The sequence below is a fragment of the Balaenoptera ricei genome, chromosome 3, assembly GCF_028023285.1.
Source record: "Balaenoptera ricei isolate mBalRic1 chromosome 3, mBalRic1.hap2, whole genome shotgun sequence".
Classification (NCBI taxonomy): domain Eukaryota; kingdom Metazoa; phylum Chordata; class Mammalia; order Artiodactyla; family Balaenopteridae; genus Balaenoptera; species Balaenoptera ricei.
The window spans coordinates 62849550-62869368 of NC_082641.1; the positions used below are offsets into that span (position 1 = coordinate 62849550).

General features: G+C 42.4%; 2 protein-coding genes across 2 annotated transcripts in view; one reads left to right on the plus strand and one right to left on the minus strand.

Moving 5' to 3' along the window:
* The window catches only part of ARSB (arylsulfatase B), a 177461-nt gene that overhangs the window by 30434 nt on the left and 127208 nt on the right, over positions 1-19819 (minus strand). The window lies entirely within an intron of this gene.
* On the plus strand, positions 722-1201 carry LOC132362330 (thymosin beta-4). The gene has a single exon (XM_059916627.1). The coding sequence runs from the start codon at positions 805-807 to the stop codon at positions 937-939; it is 135 nt and encodes a 44-aa protein (XP_059772610.1). The 5' UTR covers positions 722-804; the 3' UTR covers positions 940-1201.

Sequence of the window (19819 nt, forward strand, 5' to 3'; positions counted from 1 at the left end):
ACCACAGTTCTTATGGCATCTGGAATGTGAATATGGCTTTGGCAGCTTCCTCCAAGTCACACCACTAGAAAGTGGAACATGGGCAGGAAGCTAGACAAGATGTTAACTCAAACGGGGACATGCCCCCAAACTCTTAAGTCTTACATGGGTCCATTGAAGACTTCACCAGTTGGTGCACACTTGCTGTGCTTACTCCTCCACTCCTTGTCACCCTGAATGAGCTAGTCTTTCTCAGCTCCCTTGCAACTATGTCTGTGGGCTGCATAGGAGGAAAGCTGGGCCAGGGAGCTGGGAAGTGGTTGAGGACCATAGCGTGAGCACAGAGCATCCCAAGGTGAAGTGTGTGTGTGTGTGTGTGTGTGTGCACGTGCAAAGGGGGGGGGGTGTTTTAGAAACAAGAGGGTGGTGGAAATGAGACCAGTGAAAATCTATTCTGGAGAACATTAAGCTAATGGACTTCAGAGCTTCCAGTCTGTGGAGGGAGATAAATTGGAAACGTTCGAGAGATTAAATAATTCAGGGCTGAGCCTGCCCGCCACACTGTCTGTTCCTAAGTGGCTGGTGGTCCCCAGGCTCTATCAGATAACACATCTTCATCAGTTGGCTTCCAAGCAGAGTTAGCCCCATGAAGCTGTCTTTCTTTTAAAAGGTGCCCTTGCCAGCTCCCCTGGGACACAGGCACATGAAGTGGCACTTTCTCTTCAATAACCTGTCATCAAAGAGGCATCTCTCGGGCACTCGGCGGCGACCACTGAGCAGACCTTACTTTGCTGGCTCGCAACTCGCTCCGCTTCTTCTGCAGCCATGTCTGACAAACCCGATATGGCTGAGATTGAGAAATTCGATAAGTCGAAACTGAAGAAAACAGAAACGAGAGAGAAAAATCCACTGCCTTCACAAGAAACGATTGAACAGGAGAAGCAAGCAGGCGAGTCGTAATGAGGCGCGCGCCGCCAGTTCGCACTGTACATTCCACGAGCATTGCCTTCTTATTTTACTTCTTTTAGCTGTTTAACTTTGTAAGATGCAAAGAGGTTGGATCAAGTTTAAATGACTGTGCTGTCCCTTTTCACATCAAAGAATGGAGAACTACTGACCACGAAGGCCGCGCCTGCCTCCCACCCGCCTGTCTGGCTGGCAGGGAAGGAAAAGAACTTGCATGTTGGTGAAGGAAGGAGGCTGGGTGGGATGACAGGGAAATCTAGAGTAAAGAGCAAGCTGGTCCAGGGTGTCCTGCGGGCTGTAAAATGCAGTTTAATCAGAGTGCCATTTTTTTTTTTTGTTGTTGTTCAAATGATTTTAATTATTGGAATGCACAATTTTTTTAATATGCAAAAAAAAAGTTTTAAAACCTAAAAAAAAAAAAAAAAAAAAAAAAAAAAAAAAAAAAAAGAGGCATCTCTCCCATTACCTCTGGGGAGAGGTAAGTGCTTCATCCCAGCAGGAGGCAAAGCCCAGTGCTCTGGGTGCAGATCTGCTGTCCAGAACTCAGGGCTGTCCCCAACCCCACCTGACCAATGGGAGGAGATGAGTCTTCTTTACAAGGCCTTAAACATATTTGAGAAACCTGAGGAAAGGCCTTTTAAGAAGGTGCTGGAGGGGCGGAGAAGCCAGTAATTTGGGTCCTCTTCCCTAATCTTCAGAGGTGATCTTGCACAAGGCAAAGAAACATAATAAAGTGAATCCAAGAATTGAGGGGATGAGAACAAAATAAACTTATTTCCACCTTTTCTCCTACATACTTAAAAAACATCTTATTATGAAAAATTTCAAACACACACAAGAGTAAACTGACTAGTATAACAAGCACCAAGGCACCCAACTCCAGCAATTATCTGCCTGTGGCCAATCTTCTTCCACCTTTACCTGCTTCCCCCTCCTCCCCACATTGTGTCAAAGGAAATCCCAGCCATCATAAAATTCGCTTGTAAATATTTCAGTATATATTTCTAAAAGACAAGGTTTCTTCAAAAAAACATAATTGTAATACCATCATCACATTAATAGTGATTTAATGGGCAGAGATGAGCAATGTTTCCTAGAACATTAACAGTAATTCTCTAATAGCTTCACATATCCAGTGCTGCGGTCTGAATCTTTATGTCTTTTCGAAATTCGTACATTGAGATCCTAACCCCCAAAGATGACGGTATTAGGAAGTGGGGCCTTTGGGAGGTGCTTAAGTCATGAGGGTGGAGCCTTCATGAACGGGATTAGTGCCCTCATAAAAGAGGCTCCAGAGATATCCCTTATCCTTTCATCTTGTAGGGCACAGGGAGAAGTCATGGCTGTGAATCAGGAAGTAGGCCCTCAACAGGCTGTGACCCCGTTAGTACCTTGAACTTGGACTTCCCAGCCTCTAGAACTGTGGGAAATAAATTTCTGTTGTTTATAAGCCACCCAGTGTGTAGTATTTTGTTATAGCAGCCTGAATGGACTAAGATATCCAATTAGCATTCAAATGTCTGACTCTGTGTGTTTTTTTTAAGTAATTAATTTTTAAAAATTTTTATTGGAGTATAGTTGCTTTAAAATGTGTTAATTTCTAGTGTACAGCAAAGTGAATCAGCTATACGTATACATATATCCCCTCTTTTTTGGATTTCCTTCCCATTTAGGTCACCACAGAGCACTGAGTAGAGTTCCTTGAGCTATACAGTAGGTTCTCATTAGTTCTCATTGATACACATAGTATCAATAGTGTATCTATGTCAATCCCAATCTCCCAATTCATCCCTCCCCCCCTTTCCCCCCCTTGGTGTCCATACGTTTGTTCTCTACGTCTGTGTCTCTATTTCTGCTTTGCAAATAAGATCATCTATACCGTTTTTCTAGATTCCACATATATCCACATGGTTTTTACAACACTTTTCTGATGAGGCCTGCATCACCTCCAGGGTGGCCGGGAGGACACCATCCTAGTGCACATCCTTGTGTGCGTAGCTGGCATGGGGTACATGCTCGCAGAGCACATCCTGTACTGGGTGGAGGGAAATCCATTTCATGTTGCATTTACATCCCCCAGCACAGAGGAGCACTCCCATTAAAGCACTTCCCTGATTTCCGGAGCCACAGGCAGCTTCAGAAAGCCAAATACTTTGGAAGGCCACCAGGGACCAATCTCACTCCGCCTTCAGGACAGCTCAGTACTCAATCAGCTGACACCTCCGTCCTGTTTGCAGTGTCACTGGACGGACTCTACCCCCCTTGTCCAGTCCCTCCCTGCTGGGGCTGATGTCCTGGCTGACACTTCTGTTGGATGTGGAGTGATGGGGGGCAGCACGTAGAAAGGCATAAATATTAGCTATTCCACTTGCCCTCCTTTTGACTTTCTCAACTAGTGAGAGCTAAAATGTTAATGAGTGCTAAAGGTGTCCATCTTAGGTAACAGATTTGTAATAAGATGTGTAAATTACAAACTATGTTCCAGGTAAATTACAAACAGATTTGCAATAAGACTGTGTAAATTACAAACAATGTGCTGGGAGGGGACACAAGGATGAATGAACAGACATTCAGGTCCCTGTCTTTGAGAGGTTTGGAATCTAACAAAAAATATACATGAATTAGCCTGCCATAATGGGCTAGAGGTGCTGAGTGGTCGCTGAGGAAGGAGCAATTAGGACTTAATTCTGCCAGGAAAGGAGGTGGTGGTGCTGCCTGGGAAAGCTTTACCGAGGAAGGTTACCTCTGAACTGAAGGATTAGCCAGATTTTACCAGGCAGAGGAAGGCAAGAAAGGGCAGTCAAGGCAAAAGGAAAAGCATGAGGAAAAGCGCAGAGGCAGGAAAGCATGTGGCATATTTGGGGGCGACAGGAGGAACACGGCATTGCTGAGCAGTGGGAGGGAGGGTCAGGAAATGGGGCTGGACCCCGTGGCTGGGCCTCACCCGGGCAGGGCCTCCACAGTGTGGACGTGAGCCCAGCTCTATTCTGCAGCAGCACTGGGGTCTCACTGAGCAGTGCTAAGCAGGCAAGCAACTCTTATGGAGAGGATTTCAGGCCCACCTCCAGCCAGCATGAGAAGCATCTGGTGACAGACCTTTCGGCACATACTGTGGGTGACTCTCTCGCGTGTCTACACCGAGGGCCGGTCCCATGGAGGAGCTGGAACAAGTGAGGAACAAACAAGGACACAGATGATCTGGAGCATGTCTGGGGAGGAGGGTAGGGGCTGTCAGGTCTGGCTCAGCTCCAGAGTCAGCAGCACTTGTTGCCCTTCAGCTGGAGCTGCGAGATCCATGCTGCGGTCAGGCTGAGGCAGGCCAGAGCCCCAAACCAGGCCTGACACCAGGCAGGCGCAACCCTGCAGCTGTTTGGGACAAAGCATTTGGCCACACTTGCTGCCTGTAGGCTTTCAGCCCTGGGCTCCTGCTCTGATAACCATGTCCTGGCAACCTGCCCATGAGACCTGGGGCCTGCCTTGCTCTGCCCACAGCAGGCCTGTAGGCCTGGCCCTGAACCACATCCCATTGACGTACTTCTTAAGCTCCAGGCCCACTTGCCTGGTTCTGTGATTCCAGCTGATCCGGGGACCCCCGGTCTCAGAGAGGAATCGGTGCGGCTGAATGTTGGCAGAAGATGTAGACTGTAAAAGCAGGGTTCATCTCTGGCCTATCCCCCTCCCTCCACTGAGAAACCTCAGTCTAGTGATGCAGCATGGCGAGCTTTCTCCTCGACCCCTGGATTAGGCAGACAGTAGTCCATCTGCTATCCCAGAAGAAAAGGCGCTGCACCCCAGCTTACCCTTAGCAAACTTGCTCTCTTAATCTCTATTCACTTCTCCAACTTCCTGTCAGCCCTATGCCTCACTGCCCCCCGCCCCTGCAGATCTCCCTACTGAGGCAGAATGAATGTTAACCTGTCTGTCCTTCAAGTGCTCAGAGTAGGACAGTCATTTCTCTTTTGGAGACAGATGCAGACAGAGCCTGCTGTGCAGGAAATCAGGACAGGAGGGGAAATAAGAATGGAAGTGATTCCATTTATGTCCCAAACCAGATCTCTGATCCCATGAATTTCTAGTACCATTGGTACAAGGATTCTGGGGAGAACTCAGTTGTGAAAAGACAGAAACAGTATAGTGAAAACTCTCCTTGCTTTGAACTGAAAAATGAAGTGGGTGCCTGTGAGTTATTTGTTTCTCATTTGCTTTGGAAAGAGATTGTCTACAGAATTTGGAAACCTACATTCCATTTCAGAAAGCAGACCCAGATTTCTGCCGACAGTCAGTTTGGCGGGGGCGGGGGTGGATTTTGTCTGTTTTTGCCACGTGAGCTCATGTTCTGGGGGACGCACTCTGCTGTTCTAATTCTAGACACCAACAGAGCTGTACCTTCAATCACGCAACTGTAATTAGCATGGAATGAATGGCTTTTGAGCTTTTATTGAGGACGCATTTTCAGAAAACACAGAGCTTCCTTCTGCAAACAGTCAGGGCCACCAGGGACTCCATTAGTTAAACATCTTCAACCAGGATCTGTACTCGGCCTTCCTGTGCTTTGAGAGTTTCAGGAACTTTCAACCACCAAACCCTCCCATGTTCGACTGCACCAGAAAATGATCGTGGTTGGACTTCTCTCAAGCTCTCAAAGGCTTTGAATCTTTGACCTACTGTTAATGTACTTAAACTTCTTGCTATGCAGATGGCTTTATACCATAATAACAACTTAGCAATACAAGAAAAGTTAGGTAAATTTCTGTGGAAAATTCAGGTCCTGAAGGGTCGGGTTCAATTTAAGGTTTGGAGCAAGTGTCTGGATCTGTGGGTGTGATAAGCTGAGGGCTCTCCCTTCTTGTGGGGCAGCAAGAGCACAGAAGCAGAAGGATAGTTGACACTTAGCATGCGCTGTCAGCCATTGTTATTTTAGGTTTCATCTGTCCAGCTAGACTGCACATTTCCTGAGGTTGGCATCCATATATTTTTGCCTTGCCCACACTTCCTCACAGAGTGAGGCAACGGGTATTCATATTTGTTGATTTAATAATGGAGGGCACACATTGATAAGGCTAAACTTTTAGGGGGTGGCTCTTTTGGTTAGTGGGATTCTATTCTGGGTAATGAAACTGCATCCCTTACTCCCTCCCTAAGAACCCAAGTTCTACCAAGAAGACACGGTGAAACTAGTAATATAAACAAGTGGGACCTTGAAATTCATCCTAGGAGGCCACTAAAGAGTTAATTCAGTTCTTATAAGAGAATTATGAGGCAAGGCTATAAGAATTACACACAATGGATTTATAACACAATAAGATTTTTTTAAAGGACAAAAGTAGTGACTGGGGACGTTTCAGATGAAGAAATAACTATGTTAACTTCACTGCTTTTTAAACATTTGCATCTGTGAATTGCAGAGGCTCAACATAAAGCAGATTGCCTATATCCACTGAAAGTCATTCTGGCATGAGAAATTTCTCTTGCATAAAGCAAAACAGATGTGTGAGAAGGAAAAGCAAACTCTCTTATGGGTGTATCAACGTTCGGAATTATATAGTTATCTCAGGAACTGCATATTGTGTGAAGCAATGAGTACAGAATCTTGACCATACTATGTCCCTAAAAACGCAATATAAAAAGCAGAAACTTAATATCTGGAAAATACTAATTAATGCATATGAAAAACCTAACAGTGTATTCACACTTCATCCACAATTTTTTTTTAAACTGGAAGGATATCAGCCAACTGAACTAAACCTGCACCGGAGATTAAATATTCAGAAGTTTTGGCCAAGTACTGCCCGGAAGATGTGAATTGAGATCCACTTAACTGTTCAAGCAATTAGAAAAAGTGCCACATCCTTGTGAGCAGGAAAGAGTACACCAGGGGCCTATGCGTGTGTGTCTACATATTGGGATCCACAAGCTCATCAATTTGGAGATAGGAAAGGGCTCAAAGGCTGCCCCACTCGAGGTATGTGTCAGAATTTACAGAGCAGTAGACAAGTGCTCTGCTGTCTGCTAGGCCCTGGGAAGTGCACAGAAGAATCACAAACAAGAGCACAGGCACCAAGCCAGGAAGGAAAGCTTAGTGTTCTGGGGGGCGCCCACCTGGCCTGAGAGAAAAGTAGAAAAGTATTTATAGTGAGGAGGAGAAGAGAGAGCAGACCAACTCCTTAATGAACAACCAATGTGAAACCAGGCTGGGAAAGCTGTTCAAGGAAACTTCAAATATGATCTACGTGTTTAAAAAAATATATATATATATACACACACACATATATGCATACACATATATATGTACTAGATTGGGAATGGCAATATAACAGTCAAGATCAATTTGGTAGAAATTAATGCTAATATGATTAAAGTAATCCCAAATATTTGATATGGTCACATTCTAGAAGCAAAGTCACAGGAACAGTTTTTTTCAAATACACACACACACAAAATATCACTCACACAACATAGCATTAGCTGCAGCTAAGGCTCAGAATTGTCCTGGGCACAAATGAATATAATAATTGATGATGGTGATAAAAAAAAGTTTACAAATTATGAGTGTATATCTAAAGAATAAATAAATGTATTTCCACTAATAGTTTTTCTATCCATGCAGTTATACATATGAAACTTTAGATACAGTCTCTAGCAGAAGCCACACAACATTTATTTATCACTTTAAAAAAGCCACAGCAATGATTTGTACTCTAAATAATAGTCATGCAATACTGTACAAATACCTACTTTTCTCATTTTGTGTTTATTGTGAGTATCAGCAAAAGAGAGAGCGCTCTTCATTTCCTTCTGATTTTACTAAATATATTTTCTGAAATTGTGTTCTGATATTCAAAATTACTTGACCATGATGAAGAGTGGCCCCTGCTTGCCGCAACTAGAGAAAGCCCTCGCACGAAACGAAGACCCAACACAGCCAAAAATAAATAAATAAATAAATAAAAAATCTTTCCCTCTACTTTAAAAAAAAAAAAAAAATTACTTGAGTGAGAAAGAATTATAAAACACAAGTATCAAACACTCTTCAGTAACAACACTTGGGATTTTTAAATCCATTTAAAAAGAATGAACTCCAAATATGGGTTGTATGAATAAACAAAGTCTCCACATTGCAAAAGGTTGATAGCGTGTCTTCACATCTAATTGTGTGACCACTTCCTTTATTTCACTGATTGGCAGTATAGTTTGAGATGTCTGTTGGCCTGCCACTTCCGAAGGAACATATAAAGAACAAACGAAGTACACGGAATAAAAAGTTCATTTTTAATGAAAGGCTCTGGCATCTGAATTTAATAATCAGATGCCATTTGGAATCCATATTGTTTTTCAACATTAGAGACACTTAAACAAATCAGGCTGTAATTATACATAACTCATGCATATATTTAAACACTGATTAATCTCTCTTTTTTTTTTAAAACATCTTTATTGGAGCTTAATTGCTTTACAATGTTGTATTAGTTTCTGCTGTAAAACAAAGTGAATCAGCTATATGTATACATATATCCCCATATCTCCTCCCTCTTGCGACTCCCTCCCACCCCCTCTATCCCACCCCTCTAGGTGGTCACAAAGCACCGAGCTGATCTCCCTGTGCTATGTGGCTGCTTCCCACTAGCTATCTATTTCACATTTGGTAGTGTATATATGTCCATGCTACTCTCTCACTTCGTCCCAGCTTCCCCTTCCCCGCACCCCGTGTCCTCAAGTCCATTCTCTATGTCTGAGTCTTTATTCTGATTAATCTCTCTTTAGATGTACACGTGCAACCTCTTATGAAGGATTCTTAAAAGCAACCTCATAAGGAAGAAGAATGAGGTTGTGGTTCAAGAGGGATCACCAATGATGCAATGAGGAGATACCAGTTCAAGTTGCTTTGAGCTGTCTGTCACTGCATGAAATCGCAGTGCCTTTATTCATCTGTTTTCCCCACCTGAAATGGCTTCTCCCTTCTTTTAAAAGCCCAGTTGAAATCCAATCTCTTTTCTGAAGTCTCCTGAGAATTCTACTTAGGAATATTCTTCTTCTCCCCATATAACATCTCACTATTATCTGTCTTCTCTATTACTCATCTAGCTCTTCAGCATCCACTGAAATATATCTACATTTTATTTCCCTGACTCATTACATGCTCTTTGCAGACAAGGAACTCTGGGTTATACTCTTTCCATCCCTACAGCAACCTTTCTCAGTGTTATCCTTGTATCATTAGAACTGCCTGAGTGTTTGACCACACCATAGCTTCAGAGATCCTGCAGCTATATGGAGAGAGGGCCCAGGAAGCTGCATTTTTAACATGCTGCCCAGGTGAGTTTTATGCACTCTAAAGATTGAGGACCACTATATACAAGGACTACATATAAGAACTAGGAGAGTGCTCTGAACATAATCAGTACCAAGAAATATCTGTTGAATATACAAAGGCACCCCAAAACCCCATACTAAACCAAACCAAACCAAAACAACAACAGCAAAAGCAAACAGACAAACCAAACAAAAAAAGTGTGAAATTAAAAGGCATTAGGCTTAATTTTATGTCTATAAGCTTAATCACAACGCAATTATCTTTTCATGAAGTTGACTGAACATGAAGTGTTATTTTAAAGAAAATGCTTATTTTCTAGTATTATGGTTGCTGAACAGGGCAAACCATGTTTCCTAAACTTTTAATTAGGAGGTCTTATGGTCACCTCCCTTTCCCCTCTTTGCCTTTCCCTACTAGCTTTCCCCAAGAATTTTTTCCTTGGCTTTCCTTCTTGTCTCCAATGCTCCTTCCCTGCTTTTTGTCCAAGAGATTGATTACTTTTCACCCATTTCACTGTGACTCACAAGCTCAAGATAAGGAGAGAGCAGGTACAAAGAACAGGGCTCTACAAGTTTACAGAGTATGTTATTCAAATTAGAACAAGACACCCTTTCTGTGCCAGGAAGCATAACTTGGCAGATGGAGGACAGATTGTGCCCTTGTGCAGTTAGCAACCTGAGAAACTGTGCATGGCAGCCTGTCAAAAAAGGGGAAGGAAAGCATCTGAGCCTACTATCCTTGTTTCCACATTTTCCTGAAGAGAGCTTCTCTAGAGCTCCATTTTTACCTGACTTTACTCTTTTTGCTCAGCTCCAGATGCTATTAAGTAATAAGGAAAGTTCCAAACATTATTCATTTGAGTGCTCAGAAGAAAGCTGCATGTAACATATTATTGTGAAACTAGCGTGAAGCACTTGCTTTTTATTTCCACAGAGGAATGAACAAAGGGAAAAGAATTTACAGGTTGGGAAAAGGTAAAGAACTTTAGCCTTATGAAGGAGACTGAGGAATTCTTATCTCTGGAGATGGTTTGAAATAATATAAGGAATGATCCATCTTTGGTAGTTTATGGTTGATCTGAGCAAGGTAGCCTCCTGGGACCCGTTCTTCTCCATGAAGGCCCTTTCCCTATAATGTGAAGCTTCTGGTCCCTGCCTCTGCTGCCATTTCTGCTGGAGCCCCCTGAGGCCTTGAGGCCCCTTTCAGAACCACAACCTTGGTTCTGAAGTCCCTGCTTCTCAGGGCCTGAGTTACCCCCTAGAGTAGAAAGTTGGTGGTGGCTGCAATAGCAGCAGGTACTCAGGCAGGTCTGTAAAATATATAAAAGTACTTTCCTGAAGATATGTAGATTTCTCAGGGTACAAATTTGATCAGGACAGCATATCCAGTCTAGGAGATATCTCAGAATCTCACTAGCCTGTGGACTCCTAAATGGCAGGGACCCCACATTCTCCTTCATTATTCTAACGCTTAACAGTGCCTCGCAAAGAAACTTCTCAGCAAAAATGCTTACTGATGAAAGGAGCTGAATTCCTCCTCTGATTCTGCCTCCAAAAGTCCTTCTCTGTTTGGCTACTGGAGGATATTTCCTTCCTTGTGTCGCTCACCATCCCCCACCACCACCCTCAGTCTCGGGTTTTTGGGGCCCTAGGCCCTGGATCTCCAGGTGTTATTTCAAGGTCAGATGGAACCACACCCTGGGCAGCTGTGGTTGGCTGAATTCTCAGCCCCATGACCTTCACTCCCCGGTGTTACTCCTGTGATTATGCGACTTACATGGCAAAAGGTACTCTGCAGATGTGATGAAGGTTACGAATCAGTGACCTCAAGATAGGAAGATTATCTGGGCAGCCTAACCTAATCACAAGCCTTTTAAAAACAGACATTTCGGGCTTCCCTGGTGGCACAGTGGTTGAGAATCTGCCCACCAATGCAGGGGACACGGGTTCGAGCCCTGGTCTGGGAAGATCCCACATGCCGCGGAGCAACTAGGCCCGTGAGCCACAACTACTGAGCCTGCGCGTCTGGAGCCTGTGCTCCACAACAAGAGAGGCGGCGATAGTGAGAGGCCCGCGCACCACGATGAAGAGTGGCCCCCGCTTGCCGCAACTAGAGAAAGCCCTCGCACAGAATCGAAGACCCAACACAGCCATAAATAAATAAATAAATAAATAAAGGCGTTCCTTTAAAAAAAAAAAAAACCAGACATTTCTCTGGCTCACAGCAGAAGAGACATCAGACATTCCAGACCTGAGAGGGATTCGACAAGAGGAAGATTCTTTCTGGCTCTGGGGTAACAGGGCAAAGATGTGAGAACCGGCTCTAGAAGCTGGGAACAGCCCTGCGGGGAGACCAGGGACCTCAGTCCTACAACTACAAGCAACCGAATTCTGCCAACGACTTAGAGAGCCTGGGAGCAGATTCTTCCCCAGAGCCTCCAGGTGCGAGCCCAGCCTGACCCACACCTGGACTGCAGCCTGGTGAGGCCCTAAACAGAGAACCCAGTTGAGCCTGCCCAGACCTCTGACCCTGAGAACTGGAAGATGATAAATGGGTGTTGTTTGAAGCTGGGAAATTCGTGGCCATCTGTTACACAGCAACAGGAAGTGAACCCAGCAGCCCTCTGGGAGTGTCTGGAGCAGCGCTCCACATGCCTCCCGACTCTAGTTGACGTGCTTCTCTACTTGGGGAGATGAAGAATGGGCATTCATAGACCAAAAACAAACTCCAGCTCCGGTTCTTCTTATTGCTGTCCTTGTTCACTGACCCACTCGACCAACTACTTCATTCTCTCCCCTCTTAGCGCTGCCCTCCCCAAACCTGCACATCTGTCAGATCTTCCATTCTGCCCTCTGTCTAGCTGGGCTTGTACTTTACAGTGAAAGCCTCTATGCTCCAGCTCTGTCCTTTACGCACTCAGGACCCCACACGGCTTCAACCTAAGCAATTCGAAATACAAATATAGAACTTTTTTCTTTTTGCAAATTATGTGCAGTGCCTTTTATTTTAAAATTGGTTGGCAAACAACCAAGACCAATATCTGAACAATAACTTTTGTGGAATAGAAAGACAAAAAAAACCCACTATGACTGGGATGGGGTAAGTTAAAATGGGGGAGGCAAAAGATGAGTCTGAGCTATCCATGAAGATGGGTTTGGACATGGCTCTTTTAAAAACTTCATTGTCCCTTTGCAATCTTTTCAAGTTAAAAAAAAAAAAAGTCACCTCTGTCCTCTTGTAGTGGTTTACAGATCTACACAGATCTGGAGCAATGCAGTGGATGTGCCTTTAAGAACTAGATAATGTGACTTGCATAAAATGGTCTTGAACGGAAATGAGTCAAAGTAAGATCCTTGACATACCACCAGGGCTGCTGAGACTTGAGTATTTGGGGCAAAGACAGCCACCATCCTGGATGTTTTTACTGAGTCTTGAGATAAATATCTGAGATTAAAAACTCCTACGTCTAAGGTTCAGGGGCCTTACCCAAACTACATGGCGCTGGGCAGACCGGCAATCTAGAATCTAGTTCTCTAGACGACACTTCATCCCTTCTTTCCGGAATCCTACCTCCCTTGTGTTTAAATCGAAAGAATTCATCAAACAAAGCTGCTTGTATTTCTAAGAGAGAGGGGAAACGATTTTCAAGTGCCTTGCTTGATCCCCTGTCATAACTAATCCCCTCTTTCTCCTTAAGCAACTTGGCTCAGTCCTCTTTTTAGGGCTAACTGTATTCTGCCTTGCATTCTAAGTGGCCGTTTATACATGCTCTTCACCCACAGCTCCCTCCAGCTCCTCGGGGCAGGGCCAGGTCCCCGTTATCTTTGTCCCTCTCAGGGTCTGCCCAGGGACCATTCAGTCCTTGCTCAAGGAGTCCACTTAGAGCACTGAACTGGATTTATAGTGGAGCTTTGCTTTGCTGTCAGCTTTCAGGTAGGGGCTTAAGGTTCCTTGATCCAGAGAAACAAGGGCCAGGCGGCAGCTGCACTCAGCCCACTCCCGGAGACCCCTCACAGGAGGGAAGGGCTCACAGCCCCAGGAGGTGCAAAGCACGAAGCGGGGGAAGGAAGGAGGCTCCAGATGCAGGGGAGGGCGAGCCAATCTCATTTCCCACCTGGTCCAGCAGCAGGCCGGCTTGCTCTATAATTTGATCTTCTCTCTGCCTTGGCCAAGGCCAAGTGCATTCCCTGTAGAGCAAGTGTGAAACAATGCAGTTGCTGTTTCAAAGCAGAAAAAAAAGAGTGGTGGTGGGAAGATGTGAGGAAAGCATTTTTCCTGATTTATTTTTTTAAATCTATGTGGTGGAAGAAGCAGTCATGAAGATCAAATATGCAGTAAATTCAGAACCGTGAAGGGAAAACATTTTCTATTGTCCTTTAAAATCTTTGACACTTTATCTAATCACTTATTCAGTCACTCAGCAAACTCAGCATATACCCTGATTAGGGCGTGTCTCACTTTGTGCAGCTGGTGTCTGTGCTTGTCCCCTAGACCAGAGGGTCTCCAGGGCAGGGACCTTCTCAGTCCATCTTCACATCCCCAGTGGCTAGCACGGTGCCTGGAGGGCAGCCGGCATGCTTCCAGGAGAAGGGAGATGAGCCCAGATGAATGTCACAGAAAGGCCAAGTCACCTCATCCCGAAAAGGAGCCAATGGATTTGGAAATTAGGAGGCTACTGGTGACCTAGAGGGTATTTGAGGGAGAAGGCAGATTGCAGTTGGGTAAAAAGTAAATGGGAGAAACACTCACTAATGGGCACAAATAAGCGTGTTTTAAAAAATTCATCTAAATGTACATTGTTACATGACTGGTGAAAGAAACTACAGAATACTATACAGCAGTTAAAAGAATAAAGTAGATTCATATCAGCGTTTTGCAACCTCGGCATTATTGACACTTGGGCTGAATAATTCTTTGTTTTCGGGGCTGCCTGTGTATTGTAGGATGTTTAACAGCATCCCTGGCCTCTACCTACTAGATGCCAGAGCATCTCTGCTCAGGCTGTGACCATCAAAAATGTCTCTAGAAATTGCCCCCATTTGAAGACCACTGCTTTATATGTACTGACTTGGAAAGATCTCCAAGGTAGATCATTGGGTACCAAAAAAAAAAAAAAAAAAAATGTGGCAAAGAAGTACATTTTATGATACCATTTATGTAAAAAAAGTACTATATATACACACATACATAATTTCCATAAATCCATATTATGTAAGTAAGTACATCTTCAGTGGTCTAGAAGGACAAAACTGCTAGCAGTGGTCATGTCTGGGGAGGGGCCTGGGGCTGGAGGGGTCACAGTAAATGTTGGTTTTATTTGTACTGCTTGTGTTTTTAAAAAATGAAAATATACTTTGTGTTAAAATTAAATAGTTTGTAAATGAATGGAAATAGACGATATGGAGAAAGTACATGCACGTTACTCCTTGACAAAGTTTAAAGATGAAGAGAAAGTTGGCTAGAATGAGGCAGAATTAAAGGAAGGAATTTTTAGGATGTGGGAAAATTGAGCACTGCTGATTTCGGTCAAGTTACAATTTTGTATAAAGCATTATGGGGGGGGGGTAACTTCTAGAATGCTTCCACTTATTAGCTTAAGATTTCAATAATGCTTTGCCAGCAATGACTTTCCCACTACAGTTAAATATGCATGAAATGATAGAATTTCTCTTTCTGTTTTTCCACCGCATGTTTCTTTAATTTGTGTTTCTTTGGTGTGTGTACAGCTTTCTGTAAGTAAAGTGCTGATGCCATTATGGAAACTGTCACTCTTCAGAGTTGGAAAGACCTGAGAATAAAAGCTGACTTTGACTTGTGTTTGGTCTGGCATGGCTGGGGATACTGCAGGAGTGTATTTGTTTTTCATTAATTTGTTTGTCATTTTTCTCCATGATCTATGGAACATTTATTTCCCCTGAAGCAAATGTCAGAGGTTTCTCTTGGTTCTGCTGGGGTAATGAATTGTTGAGAAAAAGAAATTTTTCTTATACGCTATTTGATTGTGGAAGGAGACATTTTGTGACCTTTTGCTATTTTACAGTGATAATGAATTTCCTGACACACATGGAAACTTTGGGCTTCTTTATTAAAATAATAAAGTTTGAGGAATAACTTTGACCGGGACCTTTGTAGAATTAATCAAATACAGATTTTGGAAAATTGATGAATTTGGTCTTTACAGAGACATTCTAATTTATTCCTGTCACCAAGGCAGTACACAGATCTATACCACATAGAAACATCAAACAATTAACTACAGACCCAAGTCCCAGAACAGAGATTTAGGCGTGTTTGGTGCGAGGAGGTATATATAGGCTCAGGGACTGTCAGCCTGATCACACTGTTGCTTTGTTTCCTTTTCCTTTGTTCCTTTTTTTTTTTTAAATTGCAAAAGTATTAGTACAACTTGTAAAAAAAATTTGGCCTATACCAAACAGAATGAGAAAGATAATAAAAATCATCCATAATCTCACTCTCCAAAGCTAGTGGACCATCATAACATTTTGGCGTATCCCTTCTAATCCTATTTTGATGCCTATATTTCGTGTACAGTTGAGATGATACTGAATATAAAATTTTATATTCTGTGTTTTTTCTCTTAAATATGCATTTAAGGTTTTGTTTCTCATCTCTAAACACTTAAAGAAAAACTATACTGAGTCCTCTTAGGATGTTCCAAACAAAGGCATCAACTCATGGGGAAAAAAAGAATAGGTTTTCTTCTTCACAATATGATAGGAACATCAGAGTCTACCATTTTTCCCTCTAAATGTGGTAAGTGATGATATGTTTTTCAGATGCTCTGAAATTATAGACATGTCTTTGTTTTTAGTTTTGAGAGGTGATACGAGAAAACGAACCTGCTGAGTCCAGGATGCATGACAAGCTCACACGACGACACTAGGTGAGGATGCTCTCTGTTCCTTGGAGGCAGAGTGACAGAGTGACAGGGTTCCCAGCCCCTGCTTTGACCAGCCACATGGATGCATGCATGTCCAAACCCACACCAGCGTAACCTCTCAGTCATTTACAAAGGCATGAGCACGGGGCATCTTCTTTTCCACACAGCACCCTTAGCCACTGAGTTTCTCCACATAGTCTCTCTGACTGGAGTTTCTCTGTACTCATCCCCAATAGTCTGCAAGATCAGAGCAATACCTAGAAGGAGTCAGAACCTACAACCAAGGCAGGGTCTCAGAGAATCTGGGTGAAAGAAGTTGGCTACCCCATTCTTGACTTGGGAACCACTTCCTGGGTGGTATATGCTCAGTTTACTACCATTTTTTGGAAGCTCGGGTTTTCTTCCTGAATGTTGACAGAATGAGAACATCAGGAACAAAGGGGAAAAGGAACCAAGTTTCTGAGATAAGTTCTAAAATCTTCACGTCTCACTGGCTTGAATGTATTCTGAATTTTTTTCATCAAACACCAGATTACTTTAGGATCAGAAAACAATTTGGCATTTGGATAATGAGAAAGACAATGTAAATTGCTATCCAACTAGCCTAAATAGGAACTTGGGGGGAAATTTATAAAGACCTATAAAACAGTTCTAAGATTTAAGGTCTCGTATCTGTCTTTAACTGCATATCTCACGACAATACTTAATTAGTCTTAAATCAAATATTCATGCAAATATTTTAAATTGTAAATCTTGAACTTCAAATCCGGTAAAAGTCCTTCCTAGCCTAGGGACCGGCTACGCAAAGGATGCTCAGAGAACCAACAGCATTGGCACCACCTGAGGTCTTGTTAGAAACACTGAATTCGGGCCCCAGCCCAGCCCACCTGAACTGAGCGGTCCATGCGCTCATTCAAGTTTGAGAAGCACTGGTTTAGACTCGGGTAACAGACCAGACTTTTGGAATGCAAGTGTTGTCACCTGGTGGTCACAGATGACTTCTTAGGCGATGCAGGAAAGTTGTTAGTACTGTTCACAGACTGCTTTTTTCTTCCCCATTAACAACCTAATTTCTAGTTTAATCTTTTCATCACCACCTCATTGATGGTCAGAAGCTAACCCTGACTGCTGAGAGAGACTATAGCTCAGGTAACTATCTGTGATTTTCTGAGGTGGGAAAACAATGCCAAGATGATTACCCTTTTGATTTGAGGTGAGATTAAATGAGAGAAAAGAGGATGCTTGGTGTGAAAACATCTGAATGGCTGGAGTACTCCACTGATAATACAGTGCATTTTGACAGATACGATCCGGAACTTTAAGGAGTGTGTTTTTCTCTCACTTGCTTACTTCTGCTTCTAGAAATAAAGCAGCCTATGTGCAATATAAGTTTTCAAGAGTGCTTACAAGCAGGCCTAAGCTCAAGAATATGTTTGGTTTAGCAGTTGGGGGAATTTCAACTCAAACCCAGTTTTTTTTTTTTTTTTCTTTAACATCTTTATTGGAGTATAATTGCTTTACAATGGTGTGTTAGTTTCTGCTTTATAACAGGGTAAATCAGCTATACATATACATATATCCCCATATCTCCTCCCTCTTGCATCTCCCTCCCACCCTCCCTATCCCACCCCTCTAGGTGGTCACAAAGCACCAAGCTGATCTCCCTGTGCTATGCGGCTGCTTCCCACTAGCTATCTATTTTACATTTAGTAGTGTATATACGTCCATGCCACTCTCTCGCTTCATCCCAGTTTACCCTTTCCCCTCCCCATGTCCTCAAGTCCATTCTCTATGTCTGCGTCTTTATTCCTGTCCTGTCCCTAGGTTCTTCAGAACTTTTTTTTTTTTTAGATTCCATACATATGTGTTAGCATACGGTATTTGTTTTTCTTTCTCTGATTTACTTCACTCTGTATGACAGACTCTAGGTCCATCCACCTCATTACAAATAACTCAATTTCATTTCTTTTTATGGCTGAGTAATATTCCATTGCATATATGTGCTACATCTTCTTTATCCATTCATCTGTCAATGGACACTTAGGTTGCTTCCATGTCCTGGCTATTGTAAATAGAGCTGCAATGAACATTGTGGTACATGACTCTTTTTGAATTATAACCTAGTTGGTTTTTAATTCAACCTTATCACAAAACTTGATGAAATGCCATCAAGTTATCTAAAAGAAAGCAGATATTGCACAATGGAAGAGCTGATGTCATCCTTGGAGCTGCCAAACCATCAACAATTTGGAAAGTGAATTTTTTTAAAGGGAAAATATAAAATATGAAAAACATATAGTTCTTAGATTTGCTTACATGCTCTTCCAAGTGTCTGGTGATTTATGTACATTTTTTTCCATTCTTTTCTAGTTTGGTTTCCACTGTCAATATTTTCATTTTAAAAGAATGTATTGAGCTCAATGAAGAATAAATGTGACCCTTTGTAACTTGTAGAAAGATTAAGAAAAATAACCTCACATAAATCTGAAAATATGGTTGAAATTAGAAAAAAAGAGAGAGGTTTAGATTTTTTTGTCTCTAACATTAAAATTTTTAAACATTAGTTATTAACAGAAATCAGGTACTACATTCTAACTTGTCCAAGAAATAACCAAAATCTAACCCTCGACTTTCTTTAAATGAAATATATATCTTACAAATAATTCTTACATCTCAGGCAAATGATTATAAAGGAGGGTGGTACTTGAGCTGACTTTCTTTCTCTTTCCTCTTTTACTCTTATTTTCTCTTTTGAGAAAAGAGCTAAAAGTCAGGTAAGTACCAAATTATTATCTGGAAGGAGTTTTTACAAAATGATATAGAAGAAAGGCACTGAAACGAATTTTTCTAAGTGGTCAAAATAATTGTGACTTCCTGTTTAAGTCATTATAAATTATACTAGTGTCAGACTCTTATTTACCATCAATTAAGCCAAATCTAAGGTTTTTGTCTTACTTTATGAACAAACATTAGCTATTACAAATCAAGTACTCTGATATCTATCTAATCTCTTTTTAAAAGATATTTAAGTCTTTCCCAAGTCTTTCCTTTTTCCACTTGTTTTTAAATAAAGAAGGACATGTATTTGACCACTGCTTTTTGTTGTGCCACTGCTCTAGACACTTGGGGACAGTTACGAATACAAAAGACAAAACTGTCTGCCCCTGTGGAATTTATATTTTAATGGGAGAGGAAGATGATAAACAAATAAGTATTTAAAATATAATTATGCCAGATGGTGATATGCACTCTAAAGAAAAGAAATGCAGGTATGGGGGAGGGGAGGGAGGGTGCCTAGAGAGAGCCTAGAACACAGTGCATTGTCAACATTCGTTTCTTTTCTTTATTTTCCTTCATGTGCTTTCTCTCAATTCCCTTACTTAAATCATGTGTGTACCCTGTTCAAAACTGCTTATGTGGACACATTTAGGAAAGGGGGCAACTATCACAGGTATCTAACACCCCTCACATTTTCAAGGGGGGAGTTAAAGCTGGCTGACAGCTCCTTTCCTGAGAAAATAGTCCAGTGCCCCAGGAGATGAGTAAGAGACACACTAGTAGACTTTAACAAACATTTCTAACTTGGAAATCAGGGCAGGTCAGAAGAACAGAAAGGAAGCCTCCAAGTGAGAACCTCTTTCCTTACTATGTGTCAAGAGTAT

What these genes read in the sequence shown, in the direction of transcription:
- LOC132362330 (XM_059916627.1), top strand. Translation starts at nt 805, where the DNA reads ATGTCTGACAAACCCGATATGGCTGAGATTGAGAAATTCGATAAGTCG.